The sequence below is a fragment of the Acipenser ruthenus genome, chromosome 42, assembly GCF_902713425.1.
Source record: "Acipenser ruthenus chromosome 42, fAciRut3.2 maternal haplotype, whole genome shotgun sequence".
Classification (NCBI taxonomy): Eukaryota; Metazoa; Chordata; class Actinopteri; order Acipenseriformes; family Acipenseridae; genus Acipenser; species Acipenser ruthenus.
In genome coordinates this window covers 1185001-1205936 of record NC_081230.1, presented here as the reverse complement: position 1 = coordinate 1205936, position 20936 = coordinate 1185001, and the positions used below count along the sequence as shown (strand labels likewise).

Sequence of the window (20936 nt, the reverse complement as noted above, 5' to 3'; positions counted from 1 at the left end):
GTTTAATTTAATTAATGACGCAATGCGGGTCGATTTCCTCAATTGATCCTCCAGAGCGCGCAATGGGTCGGAATTGCTTGATCAATCCCACCTGCTATCGCTGCCGAGACCCGGCGTCTCCAGTATATATACTCGGGTCGGGTCCGGTTAAACGGTATCGCTGGTGTTGAGGTGTCGTGGTTAGTCGGGCAATCAGCGTGGAGGACAGATACCATGGCCGTCGCGCTCTTTTTACAGAAAGTGTAATGTTATTTATGTTTTTTAAAAAAATCTTATTTAAATTAGGAGGTAGCTATATATATATATATATATATATACAGTGCCTTGCGAAAGTATTCGGCCCCCTTGAACTTTGTGACCTTTTGCCACATTTCAGGCTTCAAACATAAAGATATGAAACTGTAATTTTTTGTGAAGAATCAACAACAAGTGGGACACAATCATGAAGTGGAACGAAATTTATTGGATATTTCAAACTTTTTTAACAAATAAAAAACTGAAAAATTGGGCGTGCAAAATTATTCAGCCCCCTTAAGTGGGGTATGTCTCTATCAGTTTTGCACATCGAGAGACTGAAATTTTTGCCCATTCCTCCTTGCAAAACAGCTCGAGCTCAGTGAGGTTGGATGGAGAGCATTTGTGAACAGCAGTTTTCAGTTCTTTCCACAGATTCTCGATTGGATTCAGGTCTGGACTTTGACTTGGCCATTCTAACACCTGGATATGTTTATTTGTGAACCATTCCATTGTAGATTTTGCTTTATGTTTTGGATCATTGTCTTGTTGGAAGACAAATCTCCGTCCCAGTCTCAGGTCTTTTGCAGACTCCATCAGGTTTTCTTCCAGAATGGTCCTGTATTTGGCTCCATCCATCTTCCCATCAATTTTAACCATCTTCCCTGTCCCTGCTGAAGAAAAGCAGGCCCAAACCATGATGCTGCCACCACCATGTTTGACAGTGGGGATGGTGTGTTCAGGGTGATGAGCTGTGTTGCTTTTACGCCAAACATAACGTTTTGCATTGTTGCCAAAAAGTTCGATTTTGGTTTCATCTGACCAGAGCACCTTCTTCCACATGTTTGGTGTGTCTCCCAGGTGGCTTGTGGCAAACTGTAAACGACACTTTTTATGGATATCTTTAAGAAATGGCTTTCTTCTTGCCACTCTTCCATAAAGGCCAGATTTGTGCAGTATACGACTGATTGTTGTCCTATGGACAGAGTCTCCCACCTCAGCTGTAGATCTCTGCAGTTCATCCAGAGTGATCATGGGCCTCTTGGCTGCATCTCTGATCAGTCTTCTCCTTGTATGAGCTGAAAGTTTAGAGGGACGGCCAGGTCTTGGTAGATTTGCAGTGGTCTGATACTCCTTCCATTTCAATATTATCGCTTGCACAGTGCTCCTTGGGATGTTTAAAGCTTGGGAAATCTTTTTGTATCCAAATCCGGCTTTAAACTTCTCCACAACAGTATCTCGGACCTGCCTGGTGTGTTCCTTGTTCTTCATGATGCTCTCTGCACTTTAAACGGACCTCTGAGACTATCACAGTGCAGGTGCATTTATATGGAGACTTGATTACACACAGGTGGATTCTATTTATCATCATTAGTCATTTAGGTCAACATTGGATCATTCAGAGATCCTCACTGAACTTCTGGAGAGAGTTTGCTGCACTGAAAGTAAAGGGGCTGAATAATTTTGCACGCCCAATTTTTCAGTTTTTTATTTGTTAAAAAAGTTTGAAATATCCAATAAATTTCGTTCCACTTCATGATTGTGTCCCACTTGTTGTTGATTCTTCACAAAAAATTACAGTTTCATATCTTTATGTTTGAAGCCTGAAATGTGGCAAAAGGTCGCAAAGTTCAAGGGGGCCGAATACTTTCGCAAGGCACTGTATATATGTATATGTGTGTGTAAACTAGAAACACTTTTTTTTTCTTTCTATTTTGTGTGTGTCGAGCACTTGGTTTGAGACGCTTAACTTTATTCTTTTCCAACGGTGACAACATTCAAACGTTAATATGTCTTTTAAAAACCTAATAGTATCTTTCTTAACCAAATTAAAAGTTAACTTTTTTTTTCTTCGCTGTTTTGTTGTTCAAATGGTATCCAATTAATATTGGAGAGTGACTCAAGAGGAGAAAAACTGACAAACTTAAAAGCCCGCATCCAACCTGTCCGTACGTTTGAATTGGTGCACTTCGTTGTAATAATGATTTGGTATAATTCGGGGGGGTAGTAATAACCTGTACCTTAAAGGGTTAATTTTAATTGTTCATTTCCCCTCACTCGATTAGCGCATACCCTGCAGCGCGCTCGTTTCACGGACCTGTCTCTTCCAGACTCGCACTGCTGTGCGCGGCGCTTCTCGTGGACGCTGACGCGCTCTGTAGTCTTCATTCTAAACTCCCAAAGCTGAACACATTGGCCAACGGATTAGACTACAACTCCCATGAGCCTCTGTCCTTGATATGAAGTGAGTCCTGAACTCAAGTGCTTCAAAAGCATAGCAGTGACCTACAAAGCTTTTTTTTTTTTTTTTTCCCCTCTAGATGTGAGCTACTCCCAGTTCAACTCTGCATTCCCCGTGTCCCAGTCTCTGCTGGAGCCCGTGTTTTTCTACAGGTTGAGCTCCTGCAGCTCCACAGCCAGACTGACCACCTGAACTGGACTCCAGCCCTCAATGGGACCTGGTCACTGACTGGTGAGGGGTCTGCTAGTCCTCTAGCGCTGCCCATTCCGCTGTGCTTCCAATGCAGGCTTGCCATGACTCCTGTTCCTGTCTCTGTAGCTGCCTGGTCACTGGAGACTCCTACAGGACCCACTTCCCTACAGATCCCACCTGGAGGATACCTGCAGTAAGACTTGTGTGCCTGGAGCCGAGAGATCTAGTAAGCACACATACACATATTCATGCACACACATACACATATTCATGCACACACATACACATATTCATGCACACACATACACATATTCATTCATTCATGCACACACACTCTTGGAATCCAGATTTCATCCGAGACATGAAGAGAAACAAGCTAATAAAGAGAGAGTACAGTGTAGTATTAGTTATTAACCCTATAGGCTGATAGAGTCCCAGCACCAGAAAGTGTGCAAAACACTCCTGATTATTTTTTATTTCATAAAATGAAACATAACTATAAACCAGAGCTGAAGAATCAGCTTGCACTGCTGTAGTTGAATCATGTAACACAGAATTATAATTAATTATATAACAGAGGATCAACTTTACTTCCCACCCCTCCGCTAATTCGGGCCTGTGGTCATCCATTAATCTATATTCATTTCAAGAATTCTGAATGTTGAAATACAGAAAGCTGAGTAAACAGTGACATCTAGTGGCGAACATAAACCAGGCACCAGTCAGTGTCCTGGCAAATCAGTTACAATAACAGGCTTCCTGTGCTGTAAACCTGGACTTCATGGAGACGGGCAGAACGCAGCTCTCGGTATTTCTTATCCAATGCTGCCATCGTGTGGTCATTTACTAGAACTGTTTATCTATCAGCTCAGTTGCCCTTTGAAATGACTCGGATAACCTTAACCCCTGTATAAAGATAGACATTTCAGATACATACTTAAAATACAGCAGACAGAATATTTACAGGATACGCAGGAGAGTACTGTGTATAAATAATAAAGTGTTCTGTAATTGCTCTTATTTGAAATCATTCTCATGTATTTATCATGCTTACTGCCTGTTCTTACTGGGCTCATATAAGCAAATAGTTACTATCAGGTTTAGCTGCTCTTAGTCGAATTCGCTCTTATAATTTACTGTGTGCTTTATTATTCTGCTCTTACTTGAATTGATTTTATGGTACTTTCATATCTGCTCTTATCTGTATTATGATATTCTGTAATGTGATGTTTTATAATGTGATACTTTGTACTGTGATAATTTGTAACAATTGTAAGCAGCCCTGGATTTCTGCTAAGAAACAAATAATAATAACAGTAATTCATTACTGAATTTCACTACCTGTACTACCCATTGTAAACAGCAGAGGGCACCAGCAACCGCTTGTCACGGAGCTGTGTTCAAATAACATGTTAGTTTAATACAGTGGTGGCCGGTACGTGGATCGCAAAGATTTTTGGTGGATGTCGGGACGAATCATAGCATATACTCACACAACAGTGTTTGTTTCGGCTGATGGGCAGAGTCTTCTGTGTCGTCCAGTAGCACAGATGAAATCACAACAGTTTCTGCGTACGAGACGAACAAAATGCTTGTGCGAAAATACATTTTAATTTAGCCGCACGTAGGCGACTAGAAATTCCTAAAGGCAGACTATAAAAAATAAACGTGATTTTATTTTTTCAGCTGGAAAGAAAAACAAAAAAACCCCTCACATTCGGATCTAAACTCAAAGCTCAATCGTAATGCACCCTGGGAATGTAGTTTATTGGTGTCCCCTGCCCACTGTTAATCACACATTAAAAACTACAAATCCCATACCCGCCAGTTTCACTGATTTATCAGTGCGATGGCTACTCGTTTCCAGACAGTTTGTCAAACCAAGATGAGGAAAATAACAAATTCAGATATGTCGGCGTCTTTACAGGGAATGAGCAATGCAGGTGTGTCAGAAGATGAAAGTGAACAGGGAGCTTCGAGTGAGTTGCAGCGTGTTCACAGTCGTGTAAAATACAAGTTCAACCAACAGGGGATAAAAGATTAACCCTGGCTTCAGTTTGACAATGTTAAAAACCTCCATGTTGTTCCCGTTTTATCAGGATGCAGGGGAACTGATGGCAGGACAGACTGCATTTTAACAGAGAGCCAGGAGATCAAACATGAAAATATCTTAAACACAGCGCTTCAAAACGACACGCAGTGTGAGGAGAGGCAGCTCAGCGCCTTCTGAGGAGCATGCGAGCAGGCAGCTAAAATAAATACATACATAAATACATACATAAATAAATACATAAATAAATAAATAAATGAAACGTTAGCCATTTTAATTGTGTTGATGCAAAAGAATTAAACTGCACACGTGTTATGTAAGAAAGAAGGAACAAAAAGATCTGTAGACATTCAACAACACATTTAAGCAAAACATGTTTATTTTTATTATTATTATTATTATTATTATTATTATTATTATTATTATTATTATTATTATTATTATTATTATTATTATTTGTGTGTGTGTGTGTCCCTAAATGTCAGTGCGCGTCAAGCATTTATATTAAATCTCGCTTATAATTGCTGGTCATAGCTTTTAGTTGGTCAAAGCAAGTAGTTAATACAGTGCTATTTGAGTATTTAAAATATGGTTACTTCAAAATTAAAATGTCAGCAACGGTGTGTTAATTAAACGAAGCGCCTGACGCCGCTCGGAACTTTGGCATTTTTAAATCCTAACGGTCTCTGCTCAGCGGAGTGGAATGTTCAGGAGCCGGTTGCCTAGCAGCGTCTCCGCCTCCTTCTCTGCCCCGCCCCCTCTCTCCCTCTCTCGTTGCTCCAGCTAGGAGTTCACATTCAGCTTCCTTAGATTATATAGCGCCATTCTTTACTAACTTTTACAAATGAGCTTATTGGAGGCTTCGTGTTTTTAAGATGGTTCAGGTGCAGTCCGGGCAGACTGACTGCAGCATCATTACAGTATACCGCACTGCGCTCGGCTTTGTGTGGAGGCTGATACACAAAATAATGAACGACTGGTAAAGAAATCACATGGATTGCTTTTTAATGCTAAATGTGTATCTGGTATTCTAAGTATTACCTACAATTAAAAACTCAGCTATATTCATATTCAGAATGTGATACAGTATTAAGACAGGGTCCAGTATTAGAAATAAATAAACACGCTTTAAGAGAAACAGCAGTGATGTTTATTGACCATTCCCATCCATTCTCTATATGTTTCTACATTGTGGTTGCAATCCACAGGGTCAAGGGACTCAGCGATGTTAAATAAAAAACTAGAGCCCACAATTAATCAATATAGAAAGGAAGGGGTGAGAAATGTATTGCCTGCGTGCAGCACCTTCCACTTTCCTCTATTAAATGTCATTTGCCATGTGTCTGCCCAGTTCTGAATGCTCTCGAGATCATTTTGAATGACCTTTGCTGCTGCAACAGTGTTTGCCACTCCTCCTGTTTGGAACTGCAAACACAAGTCAAAAAAGAAGTTAGAAAGGCCAAGAGAGAGACAGAAATGAACATTGCTAAGGGGGCTAAAACCAATTCCAAAACGTTTTTCCAATATTATAACAGCAAGAGAGGAGGTTAAATGTCTAAGAGACACAAACGGCAAAATCACAGACGAAGAAAATAAAATAGCGAGTATATTAAATGATTACTTTTCACAGGTTTTTACTGCGAAGGACTCGGACAACATGCCCCACATGTCGACCTGATCCTATCCAATTTAAAAAAACTTTAGCATAACAGAGGTAGAAGTGTTAAAGGGACTAGGAGCTCTTAAAATAAACAAATCCCCTGGGCCGGATGAGATCCTCCCAATAGTACTCAAAGAAATGAAAGAAGTTATTTACAAACCGCTAACCAAGATCATGCAACAGTCTCTTGACACAGGGGTTGTACCGACAGACTGGAAAATAGCAAACGTAATACCGAACCACAAAAAGGGAGACAAAACCGAAGCAGGTAACTATAGACCAATAAGCCTGACTTCTATTATATGTAAACTTATGGATCCAAATTGGAAAATTACCTATATGGTAACAATATCCTGGGAGACAGCCAGCATGGTTTTAGGAAAGGGAGATCGTGTCTAACTAACCTGCTTGACTTTTGTGAGGATGCAACATCGACAATGGATAGACATGGTTTATTTAGATTTCCAGAAAGCTTTTGACAAAGTCCCGCATAAAAGATTAATGCTCAAACTGAACGCAGTAGGGATTCAAGGAAATGCATGCACATGGATTAGAGTGGTTAACATGTAGAAAACAGAAAGTACTGATTAGAGGAGAAACCTCAAAATGGAGCGAGGTAACCAGTGGTGTACCACAGGGATCAGTATTAGGTCCTCTGCTATTCCTAATCTACATTAATGACTTGGATTCTGGTATAGTAAGCAAACTCGTTAAATTTGCAGACGACACAAAAATAGGAGGAGTGGCAGACAGCAAAGCAGCAAAGGTCATTCAAAATGATCTAGACAGAATTCAGAACTGGACAGACACATGGCAAATGACATTTAATAGAGGAAAGTGTAAAGTACTGCACGCAGGCAATAAAAATGTGCATTATAAATATCATATGGGAGATACTGAAATTGAAGAAGGAATCTATGAAAAAGACCTAGGAGTTTATGTTGACTCAGAAATGTTTTCATCTAGACAATGTGGGGAAGCTACATAAAAGGCCAACAAGATGCTCGGATATATTGTGAGAAGTGTTGAATTTAAATCAAGGGAAGTAATGTTAAAACTTTACAATGCATTAGTAAGACCTCACCTATAATATTGTGTTCAGTTCTGGTCACCTCGTTACAAAAAGGATATTGCTGCTCTAGAAAGAGTGCAAAGAAGAGCAACCAGAATTATCCCGTGTTTAAAAGGCATGTCGTATGCAGACAGGCTCAAAGAATTGAATCTGTTCAGTCTTGAACAAAGAAGACTACGCGGCGATCTGATTCAAACATTCAAAATCCTAAAAGGGATAGACAATGTCAACCCGGGGGACTTCTTTGACTTGAAAAAAGAAAAAAGGACCAGGGGTCATAAATGGAGATTAGATAAAGGGGCATTCAGAACAGAAAATAGTAGGCACTTTTTTACACAGAGAATTGTGAGGGTCTGGAACCAACTCCCCAGTAATGTTGTTGAAGCTGACACCCTGGGATCCTTCAAGAAGCTGCTTGATGAGATTCTGGGATCATTAAGCTACTAAAAACCAAACGAGCAAGATGGGCTGAATGGGGCCTCCTCTCGTTGGTAAACTTTCTTATGGTCTTATTCCTTATACAATGCTGCCACCGTGTGGACATTTACTAGAACTGTTTGTTCTAATATATATATTTATGTCAAGTCTCAAGTCACAACGGTCAAGGGTCAAGTCTGGAAACAGCCAAGCCTGATTGACCTGATGAGGAAGATAAGGATGATGATGAGGAGGAGGAGGAGTGTGAGGGAGGAGACCCTCACATTGTCTCAGTATGTATCTGGACATTTACTGCAAATGTTTTTAATCTGTTTTTGTATGGTGTTGCTGATCCTTGTGTCTAGTAAGGAAAATAATAAAAACAAAATTCACTTCCCTGTTGTACGGGGACTGGAGGCCTGTGGTTGGGAGTGTCCTGAACAACAAAAGAAAGGTTAATGAAGAGTACGGTTTAGAGAGCTGGTTTGGAAAGGAGCACACTTCCAGAACAATGTATTGCAGTACTATTGTTGAGATAAACTGATATGCAATGGTTCAGGTAACCTGAGTTGGGTGTGGTGGTGAGGTCCTCCATCTTGACAGGAAGTGGGGAAGCAGCCATGTTGGTGAGGGAAGCTTTTATTGACTTCCCTGAGTACTGACTTCCTGTAGTCAGGGCAGTACCTGTAGAAGATATTGAAAGGGGGGACAGCTGATTTTCAGTACGTTTCCCTCTGCTTGTTTTAAAGCATAGTTTTAATGCACGTGTTAGATTAATGTTTATATATATTCATTGATTTGTTTCTTTTTGAATACTTTATTTATTCTTGATAACTGCTTGCTGGTTTGTTTCTATATACCCACCTGCAGAATGGTTTATTCTGGGGGAGGGGGAGGTCTGGAAGGGTATAAAGGCTGTTAGTTTTGTTCAGTCAGGATCGTCTTTTTGTGCAGATCAGAGGGCAGTTTTGCAGCTCTGTGGTTGGACTCAGTTATTGGAGTCAGTACCTGTGATTAGGTGACTATAAATAGTTATTTTTGGTTTCCACTTTCTTTCCTCAAATTGTTTGATATTTTGTTCAATTAGCTTTTTGTTTATTATTGTTCTTAAATAAAAATAATTGGTTTGGCACCAAACTGCTCTGTGATCCTTGTGCGCGTGTGTGTGTGTCAGTCACACACACAGACACACACACACACACACCGAGACACACACACAGACACTCACACAGTGAGACACACACACACTGAGACACAGACACACACACACTGAAACACTCACACAGTGAGACACACACACACACACACTGAGACACACACACACACTGAGAGACACACAGATACACTGAGACACACACACTGAGACACACACACACACACTGTGACACACAGTGAGACTCACACACACACACACAGAGACACACACACTCACGCACTGAGACACACACACACACTGAGACACACACTGAGACACACACACAGGGACACACACACACACACACTAAGAGACACACACACTCACGCACTGAGAGACAAAGACACTGAGACACACACACACACACTGAGACACAAACACACTGAGACACACAGAAACTGAGACAAACACACACACTGAGACAAACACACTGAGACACACACACACACTGAGAGACACACACACTGAGACAAACACACACTGAGACACAGACTGAGACACACACACACTGAGACACACACACACACTGAGACAAACACACACACTGAGACACAGACTGAGACACACACTGAGACAAACACACTGAGACACACACACATACACTGAGACACACACACACTGAGACACACACACTGAGACACAGACTGAGACACACACACACTGAGACACACACACACACTGAGACAAACACACACACTGAGACACAGACTGAGACACACACTGAGACAAACACACTGAGACACACACACACACTGAGACAAACACACACACTGAGACAAACACACTGAGACAAACACACACACTGAGACACACACACACACACTGAGAGACACACACATACACTGAGAGACACACACTGAGACACACACACTCACGCACTGAGACACAAACACACACACATACACTGAGACACAAACACACTGAGACACACACAGAGACACACACACAAACACTGAGACACACACAGGTACAATTATGTTATGTTAATTGTTAAATATTCAGATTTAGCGGCCAGTTAAATATTTAGCAAAATGTTAAATCTAGTTAAGAGAGATTTAAGATTTATTTAAATATTTAGCTAACTGTTAAATGTTGTAACTAGATTTCTAAATGATATCTGAATGCACACATTTATAAAAAGCTGTATTTATTTTCTCCTCATTTCTGGCAGCCCATACTAACGGCGCTCGGAACTTTGGCATTTTTAAATCCTAACGGTCTCTGCTCAGCGGAGTGGAATGTTCAGGAGCCGGTTGCCTAGCAGCGTCTCCGCCTCCTTCTCTGCCCCGCCCCCTCTCTCCCTCTCTCGTTGCTCCAGCTAGGAGTTCACATTCAGCTTCCTTAGATTATATAGCGCCATTCTTTACTAACTTTTACAAATGAGCTTATTGGAGGCTTCGTGTTTTTAAGATGGTTCAGGCGCAGTCCGGGCAGACTGACTGGAGCATCATTACAGTATACCGCACTGCGCTCGGCTTTGTGTGGAGGCTGATACACAAAATAATGAACGACTGGTAAAGAAATCACATGGATTGCTTTTTAATGGTAAATGTGTATCTGTTATTCTAAGTATTATCTACAATTAATAACTCAGCTATATTCATATTCAGAATGTGATACAGTATTAAGACAGGGTCCAGTATTAGAAATAAATAAACACGCTTTAAGAGAAACAGCAGTGATGTTTATTGACCATTCCCATCCATTCTCTAGATGTTTCTACATTGTGGTTGCAATCCACAGGGACAAGGGACTCAGCGATGTTAAATAAAAAACTAGAGCCCACAATTAACCAATATAGAAAGGAAGGGGGGAGAAATGTATTGCCTGCGTGCAGCACCTTCCACTTTCCTCTATTAAATGTCATTTGCCATGTGTCTGATCAGTTCTGAATGCTGTCGAGATCATTTTGAATGACCTTTGCTGCTGCTACAGTGTTTGCCACTCCTCCTGTTTGGAACTGCAAACACAAGTCAAAAAGGAAGTTAGAAACGCCAAGAGAGAGACAGAAATGAACATTGCTAAGGGGGCTAAAACCAATTCCAAAACGTTTTTCCAATATTATAACAGCAAGAGAGGAGGTTAAATGTCTAAGAGACACAAACGGCAAAATCACAGACGAAGAAAAAAAAATAGCGAGTATATTAAATGATTACTTTTCACAGGTTTTTACAAAGGAGGACACGGACAACATGCCCCACATGTCGACCTGTTCCTATCCAATTTTAAATAACTTTAGCATAACAGAGGCAGAACATAAGAGTTTCCAAATGAGAGGTTTCCCCATTCAGCCCATCTTGCTCGTTTGGTTGTTAGTAGCTTATTGATCCCAGAATCTCATCAAGCAGCTTCTTGAAGGATCCCAGGGTGTCAGCTTCAACAACATTACTGGGGAGTTGGTTCCAAACCCTCACAATTCTCTGTGTAAAAAAGTGTCTCCTATTTTCTGTTCTGAATGCCCCTTTATCTAATCTCCATTTGTGACCCCTGGTCCTTGTTTCTTTTTTCAGGTTGAAAAAGTCCCCTGGGTCAACATTGTCAATACCTTTTAGGATTTTGAATGTTTGAATCAGATCGCCGCGTAGTCTTCTTTGTTCAAGACTGAACAGATTCAATTCTTTGAGCCTGTCTGCATACGACATGCCTTTTAAACCCGGGATAATTCTGGTTGCTCTTCTTTGCACATTACTTCCCTTGATTTAAATTCGACACTTCTCACAATATATCCGAGCATCTCGTTGGCCTTTTTTATAGCTTCCCCACATTTCCTCAGGTTGAAGCTGTGATTAAAGGTATTGAAAGCGGTCTCTCTCTCTGGGGTTCCCCTGTATCAGTGGTGTGGGGTTTCCTCTGGTTGAAGCTGTGATTAAAGGTATTGAAAGCGGTCTCTCTCTCTGGGGTTCCCCTGTATCAGTGGTGTGGGGTTTCCTCGGGTTGAAGCTGTGATTAAAGGTATTGAAAGCGGTCTCTCTCTGGGGTTCCCCTGTATCAGTGGTGTGGGGTTTCCTCTGGTTGAAGCTGTGATTAAAGGTATTGAAAGCGGTCTCTCTCTGGGGTTCCCCTGTATCAGTGGTGTGGGGTTTCCTCGTGTTGAAGCTGTGATTAAAGGTATTGAAAGGGGTCCCTACCCTGGAGTCCCACTCGTTGAGGGTCTTGACGTTGATGAAGGACACTTCCCCGTTGGCTCCGGTCATCACACCATCGTGTTCACAGCGAAAGATCAGATCGATATCCTCCCCCAGCTTCCAACACCGGTACCTGAAACACAGAGACACACACAGGGGTCAACAAGGCTGAACACACACACACACACACACACACACACACACACACACAGGGGTCAACAAGGCTGAACACACACACACACACACACAGGGGTCAACAAGACTGAACACACACACACACACACACACACAGGGGTCAACAAGGCTGAACACACACACACACACACACACACACACACACACACACAGGGGTCAACAAGGCTGAACACACACACACACACACACAGGGGTCAACAAGACTGAACACACACACACACACACACACAGGGGTCAACAAGGCTGAACACACACACACACACACACAGGGATCAACAAGGCTGAACACACACATACACAGGGGTCAACAAGGCTGAACACACACACACACAGGGATCAACAAGGCTGAACACACACACACACACACACACACACAGGGGTCAACAAGGCTGAACACACACACAGGGATCAACAAGGCTGAACACACACACACACACACACACACACACACACACACAGGGGTCAACAAGGCTGAACACACACACACACACACACACACACACACACACACACAGGGATCAACAAGGCTGAACACACACACACAGGGATCAACAAGGCTGAACACACACACACACACACACACACACACACACAGGGATCAACAAGGCTGAACACACACACACAGGGATCAACAAGGCTGAACACACACACACACACACACACAGGGATCAACAAGGCTGAACACACACACACAGGGATCAACAAGGCTGAACGCACACACACACACACACACACACAGGGGTCAACAAGGCTGAACAGACACACACACACACACACAGGGATCAACAAGGCTGAACACACACACACACACACACAGGGGTCAACAAGGCTGAACACACACACACACACACACGGAACAACAAGGCTGAACACACACACACAGGGATCAACAAGGCTGAACACACACACACACACACACAGGGATCAACAAGGCTGAACACACACATACACACACACACACACAGGGGTCAACAAGGCTGAACACACACACACACACACACACACACACAGGGGTCAACAAGACTGAACACACACACACACACACACACAGGGGTCAACAAGGCTGAACACACACACACAGGGATCAACAAGGCTGAACACACACACACACACAGGGGTCAACAAGGCTGAACACACACACACACACACACACAGGGATCAACAAGGCTGAACACACACACACACACAGGGATCAACAAGGCTAAACACACACACACACACACACAGGGATCAACAAGGCTGAACACACACACACACACACACACACACACACAGGGATCAACAAGGCTGAACACACACACACAGGGATCAACAAGGCTGAACACACACACACACACACACACAGGGATCAACAAGGCTGAACACACACACACACACAGGGATAAACAAGGCTGAACACACACACACACACACACAGGGGTCAACAAGGCTGAACACACACACACACACACAGACACACACAGGGGTCAACAAGGCAGAACACACACACACACACACACACAGGGGTCAACAAGGCTGAACACACACACACAGGGGTCAACAAGGCTGAACACACACACACACACACACACACACACACAGGGATCAACAAGGCTGAACACACACACACACACACAGGGATCAACAAGGCTGAACACACACACACACAGGGTTCAACAAGGCTGAACACACACACACACAGGGATCAACAAGGCTGAACACACACACACACACACACAGGGATCAACAAGGCTGAACACACACACACACACACACAGGGGTCAACAAGGCTGAACACACACACACACACACACACACACACACACAGGGGTCAACAAGGCAGAACACACACACACAGGGGTCAACAAGGCTGAACACACACACACACACACACACAGGGATCAACAAGGCTGAACACACACACACACACAGGGATAAACAAGGCTGAACACACACACAGGGGTCAACAAGGCTGAACACACACACACAGGGTTCAACAAGGCTGAACACACACACACACACACACACACACACAGGGGTCAACAAGGCTGAACACACACACACACACACACAGGGATCAACAAGGCTGAATGAACACATACACACACACACACACACACAGGGGTCAACAAGGCTGAACGAACACGAACACATACACACACACACACACACACAGGGGTCAACAAGGCTGAACACACACACACACACACACACACACACACACACACAGGTACTGACACACACACACACTTATGTGTTGCTAATTGGTAGATATGCATATTTCAACATTACAAAAGCCAATCAAATCGCAAGAAAGCTCAAAGCGGGCGGAGCTCATTTGCATACAAACTCTAGATTTAGCGGCCATTTAAATATTTAGCTAAATGTTCAATCTACCTAAGAGATTTAAGATGTATTTAAATATTTAGCTAACTGTTAAATGTTGTAACTAGATTTCTAAATGATATCTGAATGCACACATTTATAAAAAGCTGTATTTATTTTCTCCTCATTTCTGGCAGCCCATACTAACGGCGCTCGGAACTTTGGCATTTTTAAATCCTAACGGTCTCTGCTCAGCGGAGTGGAATGTTCAGGAGCCGGTTGCCTAGCAGCGTCTCCGCCTCCTTCTCTGCCCCGCCCCCTCTCTCCCTCTCTCGTTGCTCCAGCTAGGAGTTCACATTCAGCTTCCTTAGATTATATAGCGCCATTCTTTACTAACTTTTACAAATGAGCTTATTGGAGGCTTCGTGTTTTTAAGATGGTTCAGGTGCAGTCCGGGCAGACTGACTGCAGCATCATTACAGTATACCGCACTGCGCTCGGCTTTGTGTGGAGGCTGATACACAAAATAATGAACGACTGGTAAAGAAATCACATGGATTGCTTTTTAATGCTAAATGTGTATCTGGTATTCTAAGTATTACCTACAATTAATTACTCAGCTATATTCATATTCAGAATGTGATACAGTATTAAGACAGGGTCCAGTATTAGAAATAAATAAACATGCTTTAAGAGAAACAGCAGTGATGTTTATTGCCCATTCCCATCCATTCTCTAGATGTTTCTACATTGTGGTTGCAATCCACAGGGACAAGGGACTCAGCAATGTTAAATAAAAAACTAGAGCCCACAATTAACCAATATAGAAAGGAAGGGGGGAGAAATGTATTGCCTGCGTGCAGCACCTTCCACTTTCCTCTATTAAATGTCATTTGCCATGTGTCTGCCCAGTTCTGAATGCTGTCGAGATCATTTTGAAGGACCTTTGCTGCTGCAACAGTGTTTGCCACTCCTCCTGTTTTAGTGTCACTTGTTATTGATTTATTTATATAAATGTGTGTTTTGTTGTTCAGCTCTTTATTATTATTTCTCATCTCGAGTGTGGTTTGATGGATTTGCTTCACTGGACCCCCCTAAACTACTTTCTCTCTTTCATCTATGGAACTATACGAGCGAAACTCCGATTGGCTGAAGGACTGTGTGCCCAATCCCCCCCCCCCCCCCCCCTGTTGCTTAGCAACCGCGTCTCCCGTTCCACGGCTCTGCTTGCCAGCGGCTCGCTGCTTGATCTCCCCGCCCTGCCAATCATCTCCTGCCTTTATAAATGCGGAGGAATATTGTGAGAGGGAGAGCCGGACTTGTGAAGGAGATTCCGCGCTGCAGACTGGAGCTGGAACGCGGAGAGACTTTATAACTTCGTGTCGCACACCAGGAAGGCTGTGTCTGACCGGGAGGGGATCATTTCAAACACGGGGTGCAGCGTGCTGGGGTTCCCCGGTCAGGGAGCCTCTTAGTTTATTGTTAACGTTGTGTGGTTTATTTGATAGCTGTCCCGCTCCTGCAGCAAGGAGTCCTCTGTGTTTATTTGTTATATTTTATTTTATTCTGGCGTGCACGCAGCTGTTTTATATATTCATTTTAAATAGATTGGGTGGAATTGGTACCGTGTACTTTATAAATGTAATGTAGTTTGTAACGAGACCATTCAACTGCTGACGTTGTTGTCTACTTTGTATGTATCACAAAAAGAACACGTAATTAATTAACTTTACTATAAGAAACTGATAGATCCAAGTAATTGACATAAACTGCAATAATATAATCTGAGGTAATTAGTTTAATTATTCACTACAAGAAACTGATAGATTTAGAGTTTGTTTTATTGTATCATCCCTATATGTATCTACTACACAATTGTTAGACTGAAGGTGGCATTGTCATATGGTTTACATTACTGTTAATGTGCTTGAGATTGTTAAAATAATTATTACTAATAAAAACTAATAAGATTATTTTTGGTGTATGGTTGCTTGGTTTCTCCTGGATGAAAGAGTTTGTGCGGAACCAACCACTCGACGTCCTTGTCCTCAATAAACACAAGGTGGCGCAGTCAAATTATTAATATAGATCTAGCTATATGTATATAAAGACCTGCTACACGATCACATTTGCCCATGCATGTTTATGCTGTTCTATGTTGTTAAAGTAAATAAATACTGTTTGTTTTAAAACATATATTTTTGGTTAAACCATTAATTTACTAAGAGTATACAAAACTAGTATCACGTGACACACCTGCAGAAATTGAATGTTAAGTAAATGTAATGACGTGCAGTTGCGTAACATGACCACAAGGTGTCAGTAATAGATTTGATAGTAACCCAGCTAACACAATGATGTACCCAGAACGTTAGGAGAATGTTATTCGAAAGTCAGGATAACATGAAGTAATGTTTAAAGAACATTTTTTTGAAAGGATTTTGTAACCTTACGGGAACGTTCGTAACTAATGTTATGAAATAACATTTACGCTGCTTTCAGGTAACATTGCCAACGACACAAAATGATGAGTTTATTCCCAGTTAATTGGGATCCCTCTTGTAAATGTACTCCCTACTATCCTACCCGCCAATCTCCCGATCCTGCTCTCCTACAGCAGCGGCCTCTTCAATAAACACAAACACAACGAACCCAATTACATGAGAGGATTCTGGAGATATCGAAAGCTCCGGGTACACAGCAACACTAACTAGATAGAATGAGTGTTCTGTAAAGTACAGTGTCTAGTATATGTTAAGTATTACTATAATTCACACATATTTCTTTTAGCTATTCAGCACTGTCTGTCACACACCGCATTTTAAACACGATAAATGCTGAGATTTTGTCTTTTATTTTATTATTCAAACCTAGCCTCCTATATACATCTCGGATTGCATTTGACTACAATCATTCCCTTACTGTGCACTTATAACACCATGATGAGGACCCTGTGTGTGCCTGCGCTGGTATTCATAATGTAATGGATGCTGATACTGGAATGCATGATTCATATTTAGATTCGGTTATTATTATTATTATTATTATTATTATTATTATTATTATTATTATTATTATTATTATTATTATTATTATTATTATTATTATTATTATTATTATTATTATCATTTCACTTCTAGAAGATCACTTGCTTATATTTTTGTATTATCACTATCCAGGACAGCACACTGTTGAAATTGCTGTATTGAGAAGCTGCCCCAGTTGCTTGCAGTAATCAGCTGTTATAATAATCTTTACTGTCCTATCTGGATTGACCCTCCTGCCTTCTGAAGACTTTTTATCCTGACTGGGTGTCTTTTTCACTAATTATACCCCAGCTTCCTCTATTGCCCTATTCAAAGAACCTGTGTGCAGTTTTGATAAAGAGCGAGACTTAATGAGGTGTGGCAACGACAGTTCAGTGACCCCACCTGTGTGAAACTGCCGGTGACGTAGACAGCTCATTCTGCAAGCAATCAGCGTGATACTTTACATGACGCGTCTCTAATTACTGTGGATTTATATAGCAGGCATGTAGTAAATACATGAGTACTTACACATCATTACAGCGTTACTATGCACAGTTTCAATGTACTCAACGTGTCAATGGGCAAGCACACATTTCAGAGGTTTTATTTGCGATTTCAAGTACATTTGTAATTAATCTTACGAAGCACAATTATATATTATATTTATATTCCTGATTATATTTCTACTTTACAGTTCATATTAACATATTCAACAATATAATTCAACAATGCGTTTTTAAAATCTTATATTTTGCTAAAACATAATAAAAAAGCCTATGCTTATTATATTTTAGTGTAATTCTTAACGGCTTTTTATTCTAAGTACAATATGCGTAGCATGTAATAGACATTTTCAACAAAGCAAAATCAAGCATGAGTATTTAAAATTGTATATTGTGCTAAAGGTTATTTGAAAACATCCTAGTATTTTCACCCTAGAATAATCGGATTTGTCATTCTCAATGGCTTCTTCTACTAAGTAAAACATGCATTGTATACACTAGAATGTGGTGAAGCTTTGATTTGGAGTCTCACCCACCTGACAGGATGAAGAGGATCTATTTACAATGGAGAGGCAAGCGACTTTTACACACTAAAAACAACCTGAAGCCAATAAAGAGCAGAATCACACAGTTAAAAAATCCCTTCTAGAGCAACGAGCCTGACATGACATTTCAAACTGGTAATGATGTTTGCAATCGCTCTGAGCTGGTCTGAGGGCTGATTCTTAAACAACGAGTTTCATTGAGATGTCTGTATTGCCTGACGGAGGTGCTTGTGTCTGGTTTGAAATGTCATTAGTAGCTACTTGCTCTCCAATGGAACGTGTTTTCTGTTGACTTCATGCAGTGGGGCTCAGTGCTACACAGCACCCTCCATTGCATGGAAACTGCACACAAGACAATGTATCCACATTAGACAGGTACAGCAAAGGCTGTATGAAGCTCTTGGGGATAAAAAAGCAATAGCATGCTGGCATGATATAACATAGAAATGTAGTCTCATTGAAATATGCTTTAAATGGGAATATGGCTACGATTGGGGAATAGGAAACTAACACAAGCATTAAAATGGTAAAAACCATGTGGAAGGCTTTCTTCATCATGGGGTGGATCTCGTCTCTCCCTGGGGCAGACCTCCTCAGGATCCTCAGGATGGAGAGGTTACATATTTTTTTTTTCTTAAAAATATTTCCCAACATAAAACCAATGTCACCTTACAATAATTGAGTTTGAGTTTCAGTGTTTTAAAATAAAATATCAAACAGAACGAAATTTCAAAGTACCATTTGTAATTCAGTAATATGAGAGAATTGGTCAGGGGTCTGAATACTTTTGCAAGGCACTGTATATATATATATATATATATATATATATATATATATATATATATATATATATATATATATATATATATATACAGTATATCTGAGAAGTTCTTATACACTGCTACCCTGACCTCAGATCAGTACACACACACACACACACACACACACACACACACACACACACACACACACACATGGTATTCAAAACAGCAGGAGGCTAATACAAGAAACAATATTCAAAGCCTTCTTTGAAATGGATGGATTTGGACACCAGCGTATTAATCACAGCTTGTTATTCAAATTCCCAATGGCCATTAACACAGGGAGGAAGCGCTTGTTTTAACTACAGTAAATATATAAAGAACCCCATGCATTAATACACGTTTGCACCAGAGCAAGACGAGGGCTCTGTGACATTGTTCAGCACTGTCAAATCCCACCCGCTTTCAGATACGTGCACGACACAATATTATAATATTGTTTCTTTTGAACTGTATTAACTGTATAACAGATGTACTTAAATCCACAGTAATTAGAGTCACTTCATGTCAGCGCAGAAGATCTATAGCAAGTGGAGGCAAGCACACATTTCAGGGGTTTGAATTGCGATTTCAAATGCATGAGTACATCGATGAAGCCCAATGAGATTCTGGGGTTCTTCAAAGAGAGTAACGTTGTTCTGCTGCAGCTCAGTTGAAAATCCGAAATTGCTCGTGAGTCAAAAAAAAAGAAACAAACAAAACACAGTCGGATTGAAACTCGCATCGCTCAATCGTAATGCACTCTGGGAATGTAGTTTATTGGTGAACAATGCCCACTGTTAATCACACATAAAAAACTACAAATCCCATACCCGCCAATGTCACTGCTTTATCAGTGCGATACAAGCTTCCTGACAGTTTGAAAACTTCTCAAACCAAGATGAGGAAATAACAAATTCTTTTCATGTGATTGGAGAGGTTTCAAACCAAAAGGCGCAGGGGTTCAAACGTGAAAATAAATTAACGCAGTATTTCTGTGACAAAGCGAGGGAGGGAGGGGTAGCAGAATTACCAGCCCCACTAACCTCTCGCTAAGTATAAATACAGAAGGACTGAAGTAGCTGACTGCGCCAGCATGGGATTTCACCTTGCAAAATAAATGACATTTTAAAATAAAAACAGGTTCTTAAAACATTCTGCAGGGGAGCCTCGCCATCTTCACCCCGCTACCCAACCCAGACAGGAACACAAGCACCAATTTATCTTTCAACAACTTAAAACAAACAGTCAAGTCTGCTACGGGTGCTCACTTAAAATATCTATACCTGGGAGATACAAACTTCAGGCCTTATTTACCATCTGGTAGGTATAGGAACTTACAAACAGCCCCAGTTAGACCAATTTCTCACCCA

At 41.3% G+C, this 20936-nt stretch overlaps 1 protein-coding gene across 1 annotated transcript in view; it reads right to left on the bottom strand.

The window, feature by feature from the left end:
- Positions 1-3313: 3313 nt before the first annotated feature.
- Positions 3314-20936, bottom strand: part of LOC131709231 (macrophage mannose receptor 1-like) — a 60329-nt gene continuing 42706 nt past the window's right edge. Inside the window, exons 6-8 of the mRNA XM_059011375.1 lie at positions 17273-17357; positions 12191-12320; positions 3314-3322 (exon numbers count right to left, since the gene is read on the bottom strand). Of these exons, the coding sequence (XP_058867358.1) occupies positions 3314-3322; positions 12191-12320; positions 17273-17357 (224 nt within the window). The remainder of the gene's footprint in view (positions 3323-12190; positions 12321-17272; positions 17358-20936) is intronic.